The sequence below is a fragment of the Vigna umbellata genome, chromosome 7 (assembly GCF_029865625.1).
Source record: "Vigna umbellata cultivar VRB3 chromosome 7, Vumbellata_1.0, whole genome shotgun sequence".
NCBI lineage: Eukaryota > Viridiplantae > Streptophyta > Magnoliopsida > Fabales > Fabaceae > Vigna > Vigna umbellata.
Window position 1 is genome coordinate 49,323,471 of NC_142171.1, and position 16,460 is coordinate 49,339,930.

The window sequence follows — 16,460 nt, forward strand, 5'->3', positions numbered from 1 at the left end:
AAGGAAGTGAGATTTGAGTGAATGCACATGAAGCCAAATAGCCTTGGCACAGAGAAATACTGCACTATTGTCCAATGCTGAAACAGTCCAGTTTCAGAATCTGATTTGTGTTATGCAATTGGCTTATACAGTTCTGATTTGAGAAACATTTTAAATGATCAAAAGGATTTTGAAACTTGTTGATTGAACTGGTTTTTACAAAAGAAAAGGCAACTAAAGGCAACATATCCTCCTATCCTAGAAGCTAGATTCTTAAGGGGAGGTTTTCTATTATCTCACTTTTCTCCATTTATATTTGAATTTTCCAAATTTCACTTTTCTTTCAAAGAATTGGCCACTCCATCTTTAAAAATGTTATCACTTTCAACACATGCAAAGTTCCAACTTGGGTTATGGTTACCTTTATGGTTACCAATAACTCAAGATACAAATAAAATTTCAAATGAAGAAAGGTTTCTTTGTTATATTAAAATTAAAAATTTCAAAATTTGGAAACCTTCTTCTACACATATTCTTTTATATATCTTATTGGGTCAAAGAAAACTAATTAGAGATATGTTTGATGTTTATTGCACATGGATATTTGACCCAGGAGGAACTCTTATGAAGCTAACAAAAATAAGTCTTCAAAAGCACCATCAGATTTGAGGACAAATCCTTTCCAAGGGGGAGGGGATGATAGACGGGGCCAAGCCCAATTAGTTTAGTATAGTATTTCTTTTACTTTTATTAAAAACATGTGTAAAAGGTGTTAGGCATGTGCTAGATAGGAGGGACTTTTAGTCCTATATATAGACATGCCACCACCTTTTAAGGCACTTTTGAGAATATTGAATTAAACTTTCTATTGAGAGAAATCCAGAATTTAATTCCCTTGAAAGTCAAGTTAGAGAATCCCAAAGGATCTCCTCTAGCCTCCTTCCATCTCATGTTATCATTCTCTCATTTTCAATTATCAGATTCTCTCTCCTCCATACCATCCATCTCACGCCACTCTCACTAATTGATAGCTTCCTCGTGGCTTGCATCAGATCTACTGCCACGCGTGCCTTTTCCCTCACGAGATTCCATCAGCATAGTTTCCATATCCTCTGTTCGCGTCCGCACTTACGTTTTCTCTCTCGAAAGCTCTTCAACCACAAACCTCATCCTCATCATCGTAGACCCTCACCTTTCTCGCCGATTAAAATCACCTCTCCACCATTCAAATCTGCTTCCGTTTCAAACCCTAGGTTTTCAACCGAACAAACCTCGAATCTCTGGTTTGTTCCTCGTTGTTCATCTTCGAATCCAAGTACTAGGGTTCTTGACTACATCTGTTTCTTCCGCTGCTTCCCGGTCTTCATCTCGATCAAATCCAGATTTCACGTCGTTTCCGGATTCAGCTCAAGCCGTCAGCTATCACTTTCTCTTTTCTTTTCTCTCTTTTCAGAACAAAACTGTAAAAGACAAGATACACATATATTTACAACAACAAAACAAGAAGAAGAACTAACTAGCCAATTCATCAAAATCCCCAAGGAGACCACACTTGTTCCCAAAACACTTCCAAAGCTCCAAAATTCCCTAAGGTTAAGGTAATCATGGTTTTTCACTTAGGGCTAGTGTATGAGCTTCAAAACAAAGAATTGAGGAAAGTATAGGCTCAAAAGGGGTTATCAAAGGATCAGAATAAGGTAAGCTTATTTGGCTAGAGAGGCTCAAAAACAAAACTGCCTTTATCACTTCCAAACATGCATATCAATCAAGAATTATCAACAAAAGTCAAGCCAAGGCATATGCGCAAGCAATCAAGAGACATATCACACACAAGAAAGAACATAAAGTGGCTCAAATCTCACACAGGGTAATTGTCACAATCAATTCAACCTCTCAAACATCATAATCATCTTCCCAAGCAAAGAAAAGCAAGGGATTTCAAACCAATAAGTATCAATCAAGTGAAGTGAAAGACAAGTCTACAACTTAAACAAAGTCCAGAAATGAAGAGAATCATGCAAAACTGTATACAAGACACGACAAAAACAACCTAAAACAGAAAAAATTTAACAAAGAAAACAAAAACTAACAAAGAAAAAAAAAACAAAATCTCCCCCAATAGACCACACTTAAACTACACAGTGTCCTCAATATGTCATAAGCATAAGATCAGAAATCAGAACAGTGAACAGATCATGGACAAGTGCACTAAAAGTAGGGAAAGGGGGAGAAGGGAAAAGAAAACTCCCCTGGTCATGGTGGCAGTTGCCAATTTTGGACTATCAGGGAGATGTCTTCCACCATAGGATTCAGCAAACAAGTTTTGAGGAGGAACAACTTCATCAGTACTGCCATATCATCCAAAACGAGATGTTTCTTCTTTCTTCTCCCAGCAAACTGTTCCATCAGTAGCTTTCCTTTCACTAGCAGTTGTTGAGTGTGTGACACCGGAATGGAGATCTCTGGCTCAGTCAAAGAAGTAGCAGTACACTCTCCTTCATTAATCATGATTTCCTTAATGTCAGCACCTGTATTCTCATTTAATTCTGCAGCATGGTCATCAAACTCACAATTAATAACATCTGTTATACGCTTAGAATCTGTCTGTAACACATAATCAATTTCAATACAAATCGGGCAAGAACCAGATTCACAATCACATTCAAAGTTGTCAGACCTCGGAAATTTAACCCAAACCCCACCTGTTTAATCTCATTTAATGCGCCCAAAACCCTGTTCAGATTCATTTAAAACCCACCCAAAACTCTACACACTGACGTCAGGTGTCAAGAATGGAAGATTCGAAAATCAGTAAGTGGAGGACAGGTGTCCATAGGAGAGTGCACGTCCGTTGGACGTGGGGTAGACACAAATGATTTTCTGAACAACCCTGTTCACTCTCCTCTGCATGCACTTCTCCTTCCCAAACTCTGACTTTCCATTTTCCTCCTCCTTCTCTCTAGAAATTTCCCTTCTCTCTACTGTAACTCACTCTTCTCTGCTCCGATCACCGTTCAGGCACCGTAGGAGCATTCCCGGCGTCCCAAGCTTCCTCTTAAACTGAACAAGTTTCAAGTTTGAGCTGGTAAGTTTCTTCCCTTAGTCGTTCGTTCTTGAGTTACATGCAAAACCAAGTTCTGGTTGCATGCAGGGATATAGTCTAAGTTATTCTTGATTTTTATGTGGTTAGATTTAGTTGCAAGAGTTAAGTGATCTTTGAAGGTAGAAAGCTGTAGACGGGCGAACCCAAAATCTTACGTTTAGGACGTTCACTCACTGATCCAGGTAAGGGAAGCTTATTCAATTTAATTCGTATGTTTGTATTGTGCTGTATGGACGTTCTGTGAGTTGTATGAAGTTTGAATTTGTGATATTTGATTTTTGGTATATGGTTATGATTATGAGCTGATGTATGAGAATTATGAAATGTACTATGATATGAGTATTTGAAAATATAAAATCGTATGCTGAGAAATGAGTTTAATATAAATGAAACTTTGAATATAAATTCCCTATGATAATGAACGTTCTTCATTGAACGGTACTTGACCGTTCGGTGGTTACTAGTAAACTTCTTTGAAATTGAATTCTTTCATCTGGGAAGAATTTTAGTTGAGGACGAACGCCCTTGGATAATAGTTCTACGTTTGAGCGTTCGGCCAAGCGTAGATAGTCTGAGTGTTATGTGAGGAATTGAGAAACTTGTAAACCTATATCTGGACACTTAGTCATTTTTAAACCTCTCTTCACCATCCTGTATTATATTTATTAATATTACTAATTCTATCACGAGTTCAAATCAGTGATGGGTTCCGACCCAAAGCGTTCGTTATGAGTGGCGCTCGGTCTTATACCGAACGCTCGTACTCGTCTTTAATTATCAAACTTGTGGAAATAGCGTTCGTCCAAATTCAGTAAATCCTTTTACCGTGTTCGGTCATTGACTGGCAGTCGGTTTCTGTAATTGAATTATTCTAAGTATGTTTTTAATTGTCTTGAGGGGTCTATATCCATTGGATCCGGCCTAGAACCTCTTTAGTTAAAATATTATTTGAGTATTGATCTGAACTTACGATAGTCAGTTCTGTTGGAACAATCGGTACCGTTATAGAGTCGCGCAGCGGAATAAAATACTTAGAAAGCGTGTTACGGTCACAAATCAAGTTTAATGGTCCGTTTTAGAAAAACAATTTTCTTAGAGAAAATTTATCAAACAGTTGATATGCGTAAAAGATAAAGAGTGTAGGGAATAGAAAATCACACAAGCAATTTTTATCCTGGTTCGATTCAAAAGAATCTACGTCCAGTCGTTAATCACTATAAATAGTGATTAACCTTTTTCACTAAAAATAGTTTCACAAGTTTACAATAGAGTGAATGAAACAGAAAAATAAACCTTCCTTCGACGAACGAACCGGAAGAAGAACACTCTGCCAACTCGAAGAGAACCGCTCCGACTATCGACAAACGAAACACGAGCTTCTCCTATTCACGAGACCAGGCAGAGCACCTTGCTAACTCGAAGAGAGCTTGCTCCAACTATCGACACACGACACGCGAGCCTCTCCTGTTCACGAGACCAAGCAAGGGAACTTGAACTATAGCTTCTGAGAACTTCCTCTGACAAACAGTATTCTGCAAGAGCTTCTGTTCAACAACGTTTCCTTCTGATTTCTCCAAATCAAAATATATAGCCAAGTACACTGAATGCCAAAGGACAGCTCCCAACTGCCATGAATAATCGATTATTGTAAGTGATAATCGATTATTCAAGTCCGTTACAGGTTTTCAAAAATGTGATAATCGATTATATGAAGTGATAATCGATTATTCAAGTATGACTTGTGATAATCGATTATTGCTTAATCATAATCGATTATTGCAGGTTAAAAATGCAAGTTTTACAAGGTTTACAAGAATTTCCTACTACATTTAATTTCTACAACTTGCTTTTAACTAATTCTAATATCTTCTTCAACTAAAACTTCTTGTAGCATCATCAAAACAAATTTCTTCAAGATTTACCAATACTCCTTATTGGTAACAATCTCCCCCTTTTTGATGATGATCAAAAATTCAAATTTTAAAAGCAAGTTTGGCTTACCTGCGAAACATACAAGCTAACAAACAACAATAAGGTTAGCAATACCTGTAATAATTTATACTTCTCCCCTTGTATTATTCTTCTCCCCCTTTTTGATCAGAAGCAAAAAGATCTGATGTTAAAGGCTCCCCCTAAATATGATCTCCCCCTCAATTAATCAAAAGATGCAATTCAAAACATAAATAAAATTGAAATTTCATAACATGAAAGAGCATAATACCTCATATATCTTCCCCTGAATGTAATAATCCCCTTTTAGAAACAGACTCCAAATAAAAAATATAAAAAAAAGTACACTGAATGCCAAAGGACAGCTCCCAACTGCCATGAATAATCGATTATTGTAAGTGATAATCGATTATTCAAGTCCGTTACAGGTTTTCAAAAATGTGATAATCGATTATATGAAGTGATAATCGATTATTCAAGTATGACTTGTGATAATCGATTATTGCTTAATCATAATCGATTATTGCAGGTTAAAAATGCAAGTTTTACAAGGTTTACAAGAATTTCCTACTACATTTAATTTCTACAACTTGCTTTTAACTAATTCTAATATCTTCTTCAACTAAAACTTCTTGTAGCATCATCAAAACAAATTTCTTCAAGATTTACCAATACTCCTTATTGGTAACAAGTTCATTCAACTGATTCAAGTGGTAAATGACGTTTGTCATATACGGTGTTATTGTAGTCAGTTTTATTCTGTTCTGGAACGGGGGATTTTCTCGGTCTCGTTCCTCACGTTCGTTCTCATTATGAAGAGGGCTGAACGTTCATTATTTTATGCACTTGAAATGGATGACGAAAATGATATTAAATTGAAAGATTATAAATGATGAACAGTATATGAGATGAAAAGAAAGTTGTGAGTTTTGAACGAGCGTTCCGGGGAGGAACGACTCTTGGATGATTATGAGAATTGTAAAGTATGACCGTGGCCAGACTTAGCTGGCGATTCGATCCTGATGTTCCGTGAGTACTCGTCCTCACGTAGAGGGGGTACGTCATGCGTTGGAACGGCAGGAGGTCCTCGTCCTTAGAGGTACTTTGCACGGAACGGACTAACCTCGGGTGGCAGCTGATGAGAATGCCAATTACCACACCACCCGGGTGCGCGAACGTCGTAGCTACACGGAATTCATACAGTCCGGACAGTCAGTCTAGTATCAGGAATTGATTGAATTGTATATTGGAATATATTTGATATGTTTGATATGTTGAGAAATGCATGTTTTTACTTGAATTAAATTAAATAAGCTTACCTTGTGTTTTTCATTGTGTTGTCCTGTATCTGTAAGTCCGTCTTGTCTTTGCAATGATCATCCGTGTGGATGTGAGCAGATGGTGATGCGTTGCTGGAGGAGACGCTGGAAGAAGGAATTTTGGAGGAAGAGAACCTCGTTGATGTAGAAGTGAAGGCCGAACAGTAGTCCGTTCGGTTAATTGTTTAGTTTGGTTATTTTAGCGAGTTGTCTTAGATCGACCACTTCCCCTTTTTCTTGATTTTAACCATTCGGTATTTTGCTTTGTAAACCGTTCAGTCAGGTTAGCTTATGGTACATCTCGTTATTTTGTAACTCGCTTCTTGTAAGGCCATTCGGCCACGAGCGTACTTTAATTTTAGTGTAAGACTGGATTGATATGTTAATTAATGTGATTATTCTATTTGTATGGTTTATTACTGTATTTACGGGATGTTACAAAAGTTCTCAGAGAACTGTGTCAGATCAAAGTTCAGTCCTAACTCTATAGAGTTATCAGATTGCACAGTTTCTACCTCAAAATCAATATTGATATATGCATCATCAACAAAATCAAAGGTCAGTTCAAGGCTATTATCATTCAAAATTTCATCACGGCAATCATGTCCATTCAAAACAACCTTTAGACCAATGGGTTCAATGGCTGATACTGAATCAAAAATTTTAGAATGGTCAATCAAATCTGTATCAGTATCAGTCATGAATCCTATAGAATCAGTGTGCATCAAATCACAGGCATTTGAATGTATAAGCAAATCAGGTAAAGTGTTTGGAATCTCAAGTTCAGAATAAACCTGTTTTTGCTCATTGAAAATTTTCTTACCAATCTCCAAGTCATCAGCTGCATCCTCAAGGCTATCATTTAAATCAAGATCAGTGCAAGGATAGTGAACATCAGGTATGTCAATGTGCTCTACAGGGAATAATGAATCCACAACATGAGTGTGCACATGTATATCAATATCAGAATCCAGAACAGGCTTAAATGGTTCAAGTTTTACCAATTCAAAAACATTAAAATTTACTTGAACCTCAGATACATGAGTAGGGATTTCAAGTTTACAGTAAACCTGCTCAGGTTTTTCCTTTACTACCTCACTTGGATTTTGACCCGCCAGCTTGCAGAGCAACTTCTTTGCCTCTGTTGGAGTTCTGTCCATCAAAGATCCACCAGCAGCTACATCCACTAATATCCTTTCATTGTCCAGGAGCCCTTCATAAAAGTAAATCAAGAGCAAATGCTCTGAAATTTGGTGGTTTGGACAGGCTGTGCAGAGCCTGTTAAACCTCTCCCAATAATCTGCCAGGCTTTCTTCTTGAAATTGCTCAATGGTAGTGATCTCCCTCCTAATGTTGACTACCTTTGCTGCTGGAAAGAACTTGTTGAGGAATCTCTGTTGTGTTTCCTGCCAACTATCAAAAGGATACTGGTATAGGAACCAGTCTCTTGCTGCACCTTGAAGGGACATTGGAAACACTTTCATCAACACTGTCTCCTTTGAAACACTAGCAGGCCTCATCGACAAACACACCAAACAAAACTCCTTGAGGTGCCTGTATGGATCTTCATGTGCCAACCCATGGAATTTGGGAAGACTCTTGATCACCTCATATATCCAGTCTTGAGAATCTGTCATCTCCTCTATTGTAGTGCAAAACCTGTCTCATACCTGGACTTCCACTTCAAACAAAGATTAAACCAAACATATAGAAACATAACATGGGGGAAAACCATTATTTACATAATTTGAAACTTCCAGAAACAACAACTAAATGCACAAAATACAAAAAATGATAAAAATCTAAACACACAAAAATCGATAAAAGAAGTAAACCCAAACAAGACTAACTAAACATCCTAAAACACATCACACAACACAACACAACACTAACACAACAAAAGACCTAAGACTGAACTGTTGGTCCCCGGCAACGGCGCCATTTTTTTGAGAGGGTTGCACCTCACACAAAAGTTGTTTGCAAAATTAATGCAGTATAGTACTAGGAAGTGACTCCTAAGTCGTCTCTCAAGGACCAATGTTGTGGTTCAGTCTCAGATCAAACACGTAGTGGGGGGGTTGAAACTGTTTTTTTTTTTTGCAAGGAAAATTAAATTAAATTCAAATTGGAAGTTAAAGACAACTAACAAAATTAAAAAGCTGAAAGCAGAAAACCGAACGGTTCTAACCATAAGTGTTAAAACCGAGCGGTGATATAAAAGACCGAACGGTCTAATTAAGCACTGACCGAATGGTGCACTATAATTGCACAGAAGTAAGAACCGGACGGTAATAACATTGAGACCGAACGGTCTCCGAAAAAGAAATGAGCGAACGGTCGCTAAAGACCGAACGTCCTGACATGAAACGAACGGTCGTTTACAATAACAAACAGACCGAACGGTCATACACAGAAGTATATCCGAACGGTAAAAGCAACTTAAAAAGCTAAGGAAAAGGACGAACGATATTAGGTGACCGAACAGTATGAAGACAACAGGCAATGGAAAATGATATTGAAATTTAAACCAAAAAAAAACCGAACGGTCTCTAACAATGAAACATGTTAGAGACCGAACAGTGTAAAGGTAAAACTGAGCGGCATGCAGTAATTAAAGTTCAACCGTGCAACAGCGGAAAAGCATAGGAAAATTGTAAACCGAACGTTCTTGACCGAGCGGTAATAAGAATAAAGTGTGAGCACCGAATGGTTCAAAGCAAACTAATAAAATGAAGTGGGAAAATCAACACGCATAAGCCGAACGGTACTATTAACAAAAGAAACGAACGCATACAGAAAACAGCTAAACGGTAATTAAGCAGTAAAATGGAAACAAGTTAAAACTTCAAGAATAACCGAACGGGAAATAAGCAACCAATTGAAACTAAGCAACAAAGAAGTCAGCCGAACGCATGCATCAACAATGACCAGAACAAACCGAATGGTCTACAGTAAGAACTTCGACCGAACGGTAGTAAATGGACAAACACTTACATAACCGAACGGTCTAAAGAGGTAACCGATCGGTATGAAATGCAGCAAAATTCATCAAACTTTGAACGCAGTGCGACAGAAACTAAACTTTAACTTCGAAATGCACAGATAAGCCGAAAACTATTCTAAACGCTAATGAAAATACACCAAATGGGATTAAAATGATTCGCAACAGTAAGGGCACCATCCAACGCAAACTGAGAATCAAACAGCATTGGAAATGCAACGTGAACAGTAGAATCGCAAACCAGAAATGCAGGAAAGTGACGATGAACAGTGAACAAGATGAACGAGCGATGAACGGTGAAAATAAATTAATGAGTAACTGTGTGCATCCCAATATGAAGAAAATATAAACGTTTTATCTGTTCAAGTAAGAAAACAATGAAAAGGAACCTCTTGGAGCTCTCTTCCAGCAGAACGTGTCTTCCTCTCATTCATCCCATATCTCGAAATGTTCAAAGTAAAAACAAGCAAATGGTAACTGGCTGCCTCCCGGCCGTGTGCTCCTCTATTCTCATTCAAAAACAACGTTCCCCAAAATCCAAGAGCAGAATCCGAGAATTCCTACGTGAGGGGTGGCGGCTGACTCAAGGCCGTGTGTCTCCTAAGTAAATCACCACTCTCCTTGCTCCGCGTTCCTGGATTAAGATTACAATTTTGGAGTTCTATCTCCCAATACAAGAATCAGCGCAATAAAGGAAGGGTGCTTCTCTCATCACCACTTGGCCCTGTTGGCGTTTCTTCGTTCTCTTCCTCAAACAGCATGAACATTCAAGCATAGAAACAATAAAAGGATTCAATCAAAAGTGCATAAAAAAACCCAAAATGAAAAGGCAAGAGTGCTCTTCTTCCATTCTATAAATCGTATCCGCGTGAATATATCCCCCAGTTCTTACATTTCTCCAAACGCTTAAAGCAAAAGCCTCTGAAAAACCCAAAACTGAGAGAGTGGCAAGTGGCGGCTGTAGCCCTTGGCCGTGTGTCCTCCTCTCTCCTTCGTGGCTACTGCCTCCTCCAAGTGTGCCCCTTTCTCATATTCCTTCCAGCTCAACCATTCTCCTCCGTGGCGGCTACAGCTAGTGCGTTCCTGCTGCTACCCATAGCCCTCCATTCTCTCCACCACTGCTACCTTTTTGCCAAAAATCAACATATCTCCTAAGTTGCGGCTGGACCCTATTTGCTGTGTGAAGGCTGGATGTTGGACCAACATGAGTGCTGGATGCGTGGGCGTGGAGTGTGCTGGAATGTGAAGAAACATGTTGGGCCGTGAGCTTCTTTTCGTAACCCCTTCACTTGCTGGACCAGGTTTTTCTCCCAAGCTGCTGGAACGCTTCTCGGCTGGACACAAGGCTGCTGGACGTGTGTTGATGGGCTGTGTGGACGTGGCAGCATGTGGACGTAGCAGCTGCTTTTGGTCTTCAGCCCGTGAGCGTGCGTAGCACTTCATCCTTGCTGGACGTGCGTATTCTCTCTGCTGGGCTTGCTGCTGCTCAAAAGATGGACGCGTGGTGCCTCCCATGCTTGCTGGACGCTCCCCATGGGCCGTCTCTGTGTGAACCCCGCGTGGACGTCCGTCAGCTCCCAAGCTTTCTGGACCGCTCGTTCATTCTTAAAGCAAAGAAAAAGGAAGCTTCTCCAATTTCCACCTGCTCACCGGGCAACCTCTTCCAAGCACCTCCTAATTAATTGCCTCCCATTCACGTGCTAGACCAGCTACACACCCTTTAATTTGCTGAACGTCACTCTTCCAAATGGAGCCGTGAGTGCTGGAAAATGCTGGATGCCACCCTTTCTTCTCCTGCCAGCTGGACGTGCGCTGTCTTCTTCAGAGTTGCTGGACGTGCGCTGTCTCCCAAGCTGCTGGAAGCGTGAAGCCCGCGTGGACGTCCGTGTGCTTCTTTGCTGGAAAATGAAGCCTCCTTCCTTCACGCTGAAATGAATGTGTGCAGGCCGGACGCTCCCTCCAAGCTGTTGGACGAACGCTGGAAGCGTGAATGAAGATAGTTGGGCCTGCTACCCCTTCTTCGTGCACCTCCTTCTGCTTTTGTGGACGTGCAGCCCTCTTTTTCCCACGTCATACCACTTCAATGTTTCTCCAACCAAGCTCATCTCCATGTACACTCTCATAATTGAATTTCACACCTCGTCTTTGCTTAGTTTAAAGTATATTTGATGTGGCATTTATTTTGACCTCCAAATGTCCCAAATATTATCCAACAATTTTCTCCTGCAATTAATAATGCTTAAATAATTCAAATTAGTTAAAATAAGAATTTTCGATCAAATTAAGCACAATTAGTAAAAATGGGAAAATACTGGACAATTAAGCACAATTCCCTGATTAATTCTAGCACAATAAACTAAGTGAACTGAACAAAATATTGACTCATCAGTCCACTTCCTCCACTTCCTCCACTTCCTCTACTTCGTCCACTTTCTCCACTTCCTCCACTTCCTCCACTTCCTCCACTTCCTTCACTTCGTCCACTTGGTCCACTTCGTTCACTTAGTGAACTTCGTCCACTTCGTCAACTTCATCCACTTCGTCCACTTCCTCCACTTCCTCCACTTCGTCCACTTCCTCCACTTCGTCCACTTCCTCCACTTCCTCCACTTCCTCCAATTCGTCCACCTCGTCCACTTCCTCCACTACCTCCACTGCGTCCACTTCCTTCACTTCGACATATTTGTCCACTTTATCCACTTCCTCCACTTTCTCCACTTCGTGCACTTCCTCCACTTCCTCCACTTCATCCACTTCGTCTACTTCCTCCACTTCCTCCACTTCCTCAACTTCCTCTACTTCCTCCACTTCCTCCAATTCCTCCACTTCGTCCACTTCGTCAACTTCGTCCACTTGCTCCACTTCGTCCACTTCGTCCACTTCCTACACTTCCTACACTTCGTCCACTTCGTGCACTTCCTCCACTTCCTCCACTTCGTCCACTTCATTCCCTTCGTCAACTTCGTCCTCTTCGTCAACTTCGTCCACTTCCTCCACTTCCTTCAATTCCTTCACTTTGTCAACTTCATCCACTTCGTCCACTTCGTGCACTTCCTCCACTTCGTCAACTTCGTCGACTTCGTCCACTTCGTCCACTTTGTCCACTTCGTCAACTTCATCCACTTCGTCCACTTCGTCCAGTTCTTCCACTTCTTCAACTTCATCAACTTCCTCCACTTCCTCCACTTCCTGTACTTCATCCACTTCCTCCACTTCCTCCACTTCCTCCATTTCCTCCACTTCGTCAACTTCGACCACTTCGTCAACTTCGACCACTTCGTCCACTTCGTCTACTTCCTCCACTTCTTCCACTTCATCAACTTCGTCCACATCGTCCAGTTCTTCCACTTCTTCAACTTCATCAACTTCCTCCACTTCCTCCACTTCTTGTACTTCATCCACTTCCTCCACTTCCTCGACTTCCTCCACTTCCTCCACTTCCTCCATTTCCTCCACTTCATCAACTTCGACCACTTCGTCCACTTCTTCCACTTCCTCCACTTCATCAACTTCGTCCACTTCCACCATTTCCTCCACTTCCTCCATTTCGTCTACTTCCTCCACTTGGTCAACTTCGTGCACTTCCTCCACTTCCTCCACTTCTTCAACTTCGTCAACTTCGTCCACTTCGGTTACTTCGTCCATTTCGTCCACTTCCTCCACTTCCTCTACTTCTTCCACTTCCTCCACTTCTTCAACTTCGTCCACTTCTTCAACTTTGTAAACTTCGTCCACTTCCTACTGTTGGAACAATCGGTACCGTTATAGAATTTTGCACAGCGGAATAACTTATAAAGCGGAAAGCGTGTTTAGTCAAACTCTTAATAAGATGGTCAGTTTTATAAATTTAATTTACTTAGAGACAAATTTCCAAACAGTTGATGTGTATAAAACAGTAAAGAGTATAGAGAGCAAGAAAATTCAACACAGAATTTTTATCCTGGTTCGATTCAAAAGAATCTACGTCCAGTTGTTAATCACTATAAAAAGTGATTAACGTTTTCACTAAAAATAGTTTCACAAGTTTACAATAGAGTGAATGAAACAAAAAACAGATAAAACCTTCCTTCGAACGAACGAACCGGAAGAACAGAAACTTTGCCAACTTGAAGAGAACCGCTCCGACCTTTGACCCACAAAGCGCGAGCTTCTCCTTTTCACAAGACCAGGCAATGTAATGAACAAGCTTTTGGAACTTCCTCAGATCACACTGTATTCTCAAAAGCTTTTTGTTCAACTGTTATTTTTCTAATTTCACCAAAACAAAATATATAGCCAAGTACACTGAATGCCAAAGGTCAACTCCCAACTGCCATGAATAATCGATTATTGTAAGTGATAATCGATTATTCAAGTCCGTTACAGGGTTTTCAAAAAGTGATAATCGATTATATGAAGTGATAATCGATTATTCCTGTATGACTCTGTGATAATCGATTATTGCTATTCTATAATCGATTATTGAAGATAAAAATGCAAGCTTACAAGGTTTACAAGAATTTCCTACTACATTTAATTTCTACAAATTGCTTTTAACTAATTTTAATATCTTCTTCAACTAAACATCTTGTAGCATCATCAAAACAAATTTCTTCAAGATTTACCAATACTCCTTATTGGTAACAATCTCCCCCTTTTTGATGATGATCAAAAATTCAATTTTAAAAGCAAGTTTGGCTTACCTGCAAAACATATAAGCTAACAAACAGCAACAAGGTTAGCAATACCTGTAATAATTTATACTTTTCCCTTTGTATTATTCTTCTCCCCCTTTTTGATCAGAAGCAAAAAGATCGAATGGTAAAGGCTCCCCCTAAATATGATCTCCCCCTCAATTAATCAAAGGATGCATATAATCAAGAGATCATTTTATTTATGAAAAGAAAAGTACATTATAAGAAGACACATAACAGACTGAATTTTAACATAGATGAAATGGCAAGTAAACAACAAAACAGTCTAACAGAGAACCTATATCTAAAACTCAGGACTAGGAGATATCGCGGGAGGTTGAATGTTGAGATGATTCTCGATGTTAGATAGGCGAACATCAAGATCAAGAAATTGATCAACCATGTGCTCATCAACAGATCGTTGCCAATCATAAATCGCCTCAAAGTGAGTCTTTTGTGCAAGACTCATATCCTCCAATTGTTTAGATAACCTTGCAAAATGTTCTTCCATAGAAATTGAGGAAGAGGAGGGTATGTTGGATGGTCCAGCATCAGACGGAGCAGCGGCACTTACGGGGTCAGCCATATGAGTGTCCATGTCATCATCTTCATCTACATCAGGATGATCATCATCTTTGTGAATAAGGACCCTGCCTCTAGTAATGAATCCCATCTGACGAAAGGTAGTATCGCCAATTTCCGAGCCAACAACTTGAGTGGCTTGGACAAGTTCTCCTTCAATATTGACCCCTTTGTACTCCAAGATTCTAGAAATAAGAAGAGCATAAGGAAGGTGATAAGAATGGGATTTCTTAGCTTTTACCATAGTGTCAGCAATGAGAGCAGGCCAATCGATGTGGATGTGATTCAGGATCCCATACAGAAGAAGTAGATCCTGTTCAGAACATTGAGCATGATTGGTTGCTCTAGGACATAGGATCCAGACAAGTAAGTAGTGAATCATCCTTTCTTCAACCTTGAAACCTCCAACAAGCAATTGCCTTCGATTAGTCTGTTGTTCAGGGTGACGTAGGAAGGATTGGAAGGTCGATAATCGATCGAAATCTTGGAGTCCGAGATGAACTTTAACAGCATCATCCCAGATGGGTAGTTGGGCAACGTTGGTCCACACATCATCATCTAAAATTATAGGGACACCCTTGATTTTGGTGGAAATAATCCCATCTCGATATCGCAAGTTGAAGTAGAACACTCTGATGAGATCGGGATAAATGCAACCGTTTTGCTCCACCAGATTTGAGAGTCCTTGATCATTAAACAGCGCTGGAAATTGAAATCCATAGAAACGGAAAAAATCAAGGCGAATATACTTTACTGCCATGATTCGTCTCTCTTGCCAGGAAGAAACATAGTCCGCATGTCTTTCTTGATCTGAAATCCATCCATCAATCGTTGCCGGACGTGGTTGAGAGGAAGAGGATGCTCCAACAGCTCTGCGGCGATGTCTCCTTGAATCTGCCATGGAGAAAGGTTGAGGGAGTGATAGTTTGAGAGAGTGAGTAAAATTGGAGGGATTTGAAGCTCAAGATTTTGATTTCAGTAGTTTCTAGGTGCAAAGAGATGGCTAACAATCGATTATAGAGGCCTATTTATAAGAAGAAGGGAAGAACTAGCCGTTTATGACCGTTTTGAGCCGTTATGGAGTCTCCAACGGCTTTATTTTTGAAACTGGTAGCGTGATAATCGATTATCGTAAGTGATAATCGATTATCTGCTCGTTGGTCATTTTCCAGAAATTGTACGATAATCGATTATGTATGAAGATAATCGATTATTTGCTCATGATTTTCCAGGTATGAGTTTGAAAATTCATAATCGATTATGGAGTAAGATAATCGATTATCTTAGTGTAGAGGATGTATCCCAGGTTTGTAATAATCGATTATGACCTGATGATAATCGATTATGAACTCTGATCTTACAAAAATTTGCAAAGAACCATAAATGTGGAGTCTAAGACATGTCTAATACCCCTAACTCTCTTCTAAGCTCATAGAATCTATCTTTAGGCAGGGCTTTAGTAAAGATATCAGCTAATTGATGTATCGTGTCAATGTATTCAATTTGGCAATCTCCCTTTTGAATGTGATCTCTCAAGAAATGATGTCTAATTTCAATGTGCTTAGTTCTTGAGTGCATTATGGGGTTCTTAGTTAGGTTGATAGCACTAGTATTATCACATTTCAAAGGAATGTGATCAAGGAAGATATCAAAATCCTCCAGTTGCTGTTTCATCCATAAGATTTGGGCACAACAATTGCCAGCAGCAATGTATTCAGCTTCAGTAGTAGATAAAGCTACACAAGCCTGTTTCTTTGAATGCCAAGACACTAAAGAACAACCCAGAAAGTGACAAGTGCCACTAGTACTTTTCCTATCAATTTTACAGCCACCATAGTCTGCATCAGAATAAC

The 16,460-nt window shown here is 39.8% G+C and overlaps 1 protein-coding gene across 1 annotated transcript; it reads right to left on the reverse strand.

Annotated features, from left to right (window-relative positions):
- Positions 1-6,236: 6,236 nt before the first annotated feature.
- On the reverse strand, positions 6,237-11,484 carry LOC148196496 (uncharacterized). The gene is made up of 2 exons (XM_088093860.1): positions 10,521-11,484; positions 6,237-10,477 (listed from the first exon to the last, which is right to left on the reverse strand). Exon 2 carries the CDS (start codon positions 7,986-7,988, stop codon positions 6,777-6,779), a length of 1,212 nt encoding a protein of 403 aa, XP_087949986.1. The 5' UTR covers positions 7,989-10,477; positions 10,521-11,484; the 3' UTR covers positions 6,237-6,776.
- Positions 11,485-16,460: the final 4,976 nt, after the last annotated feature.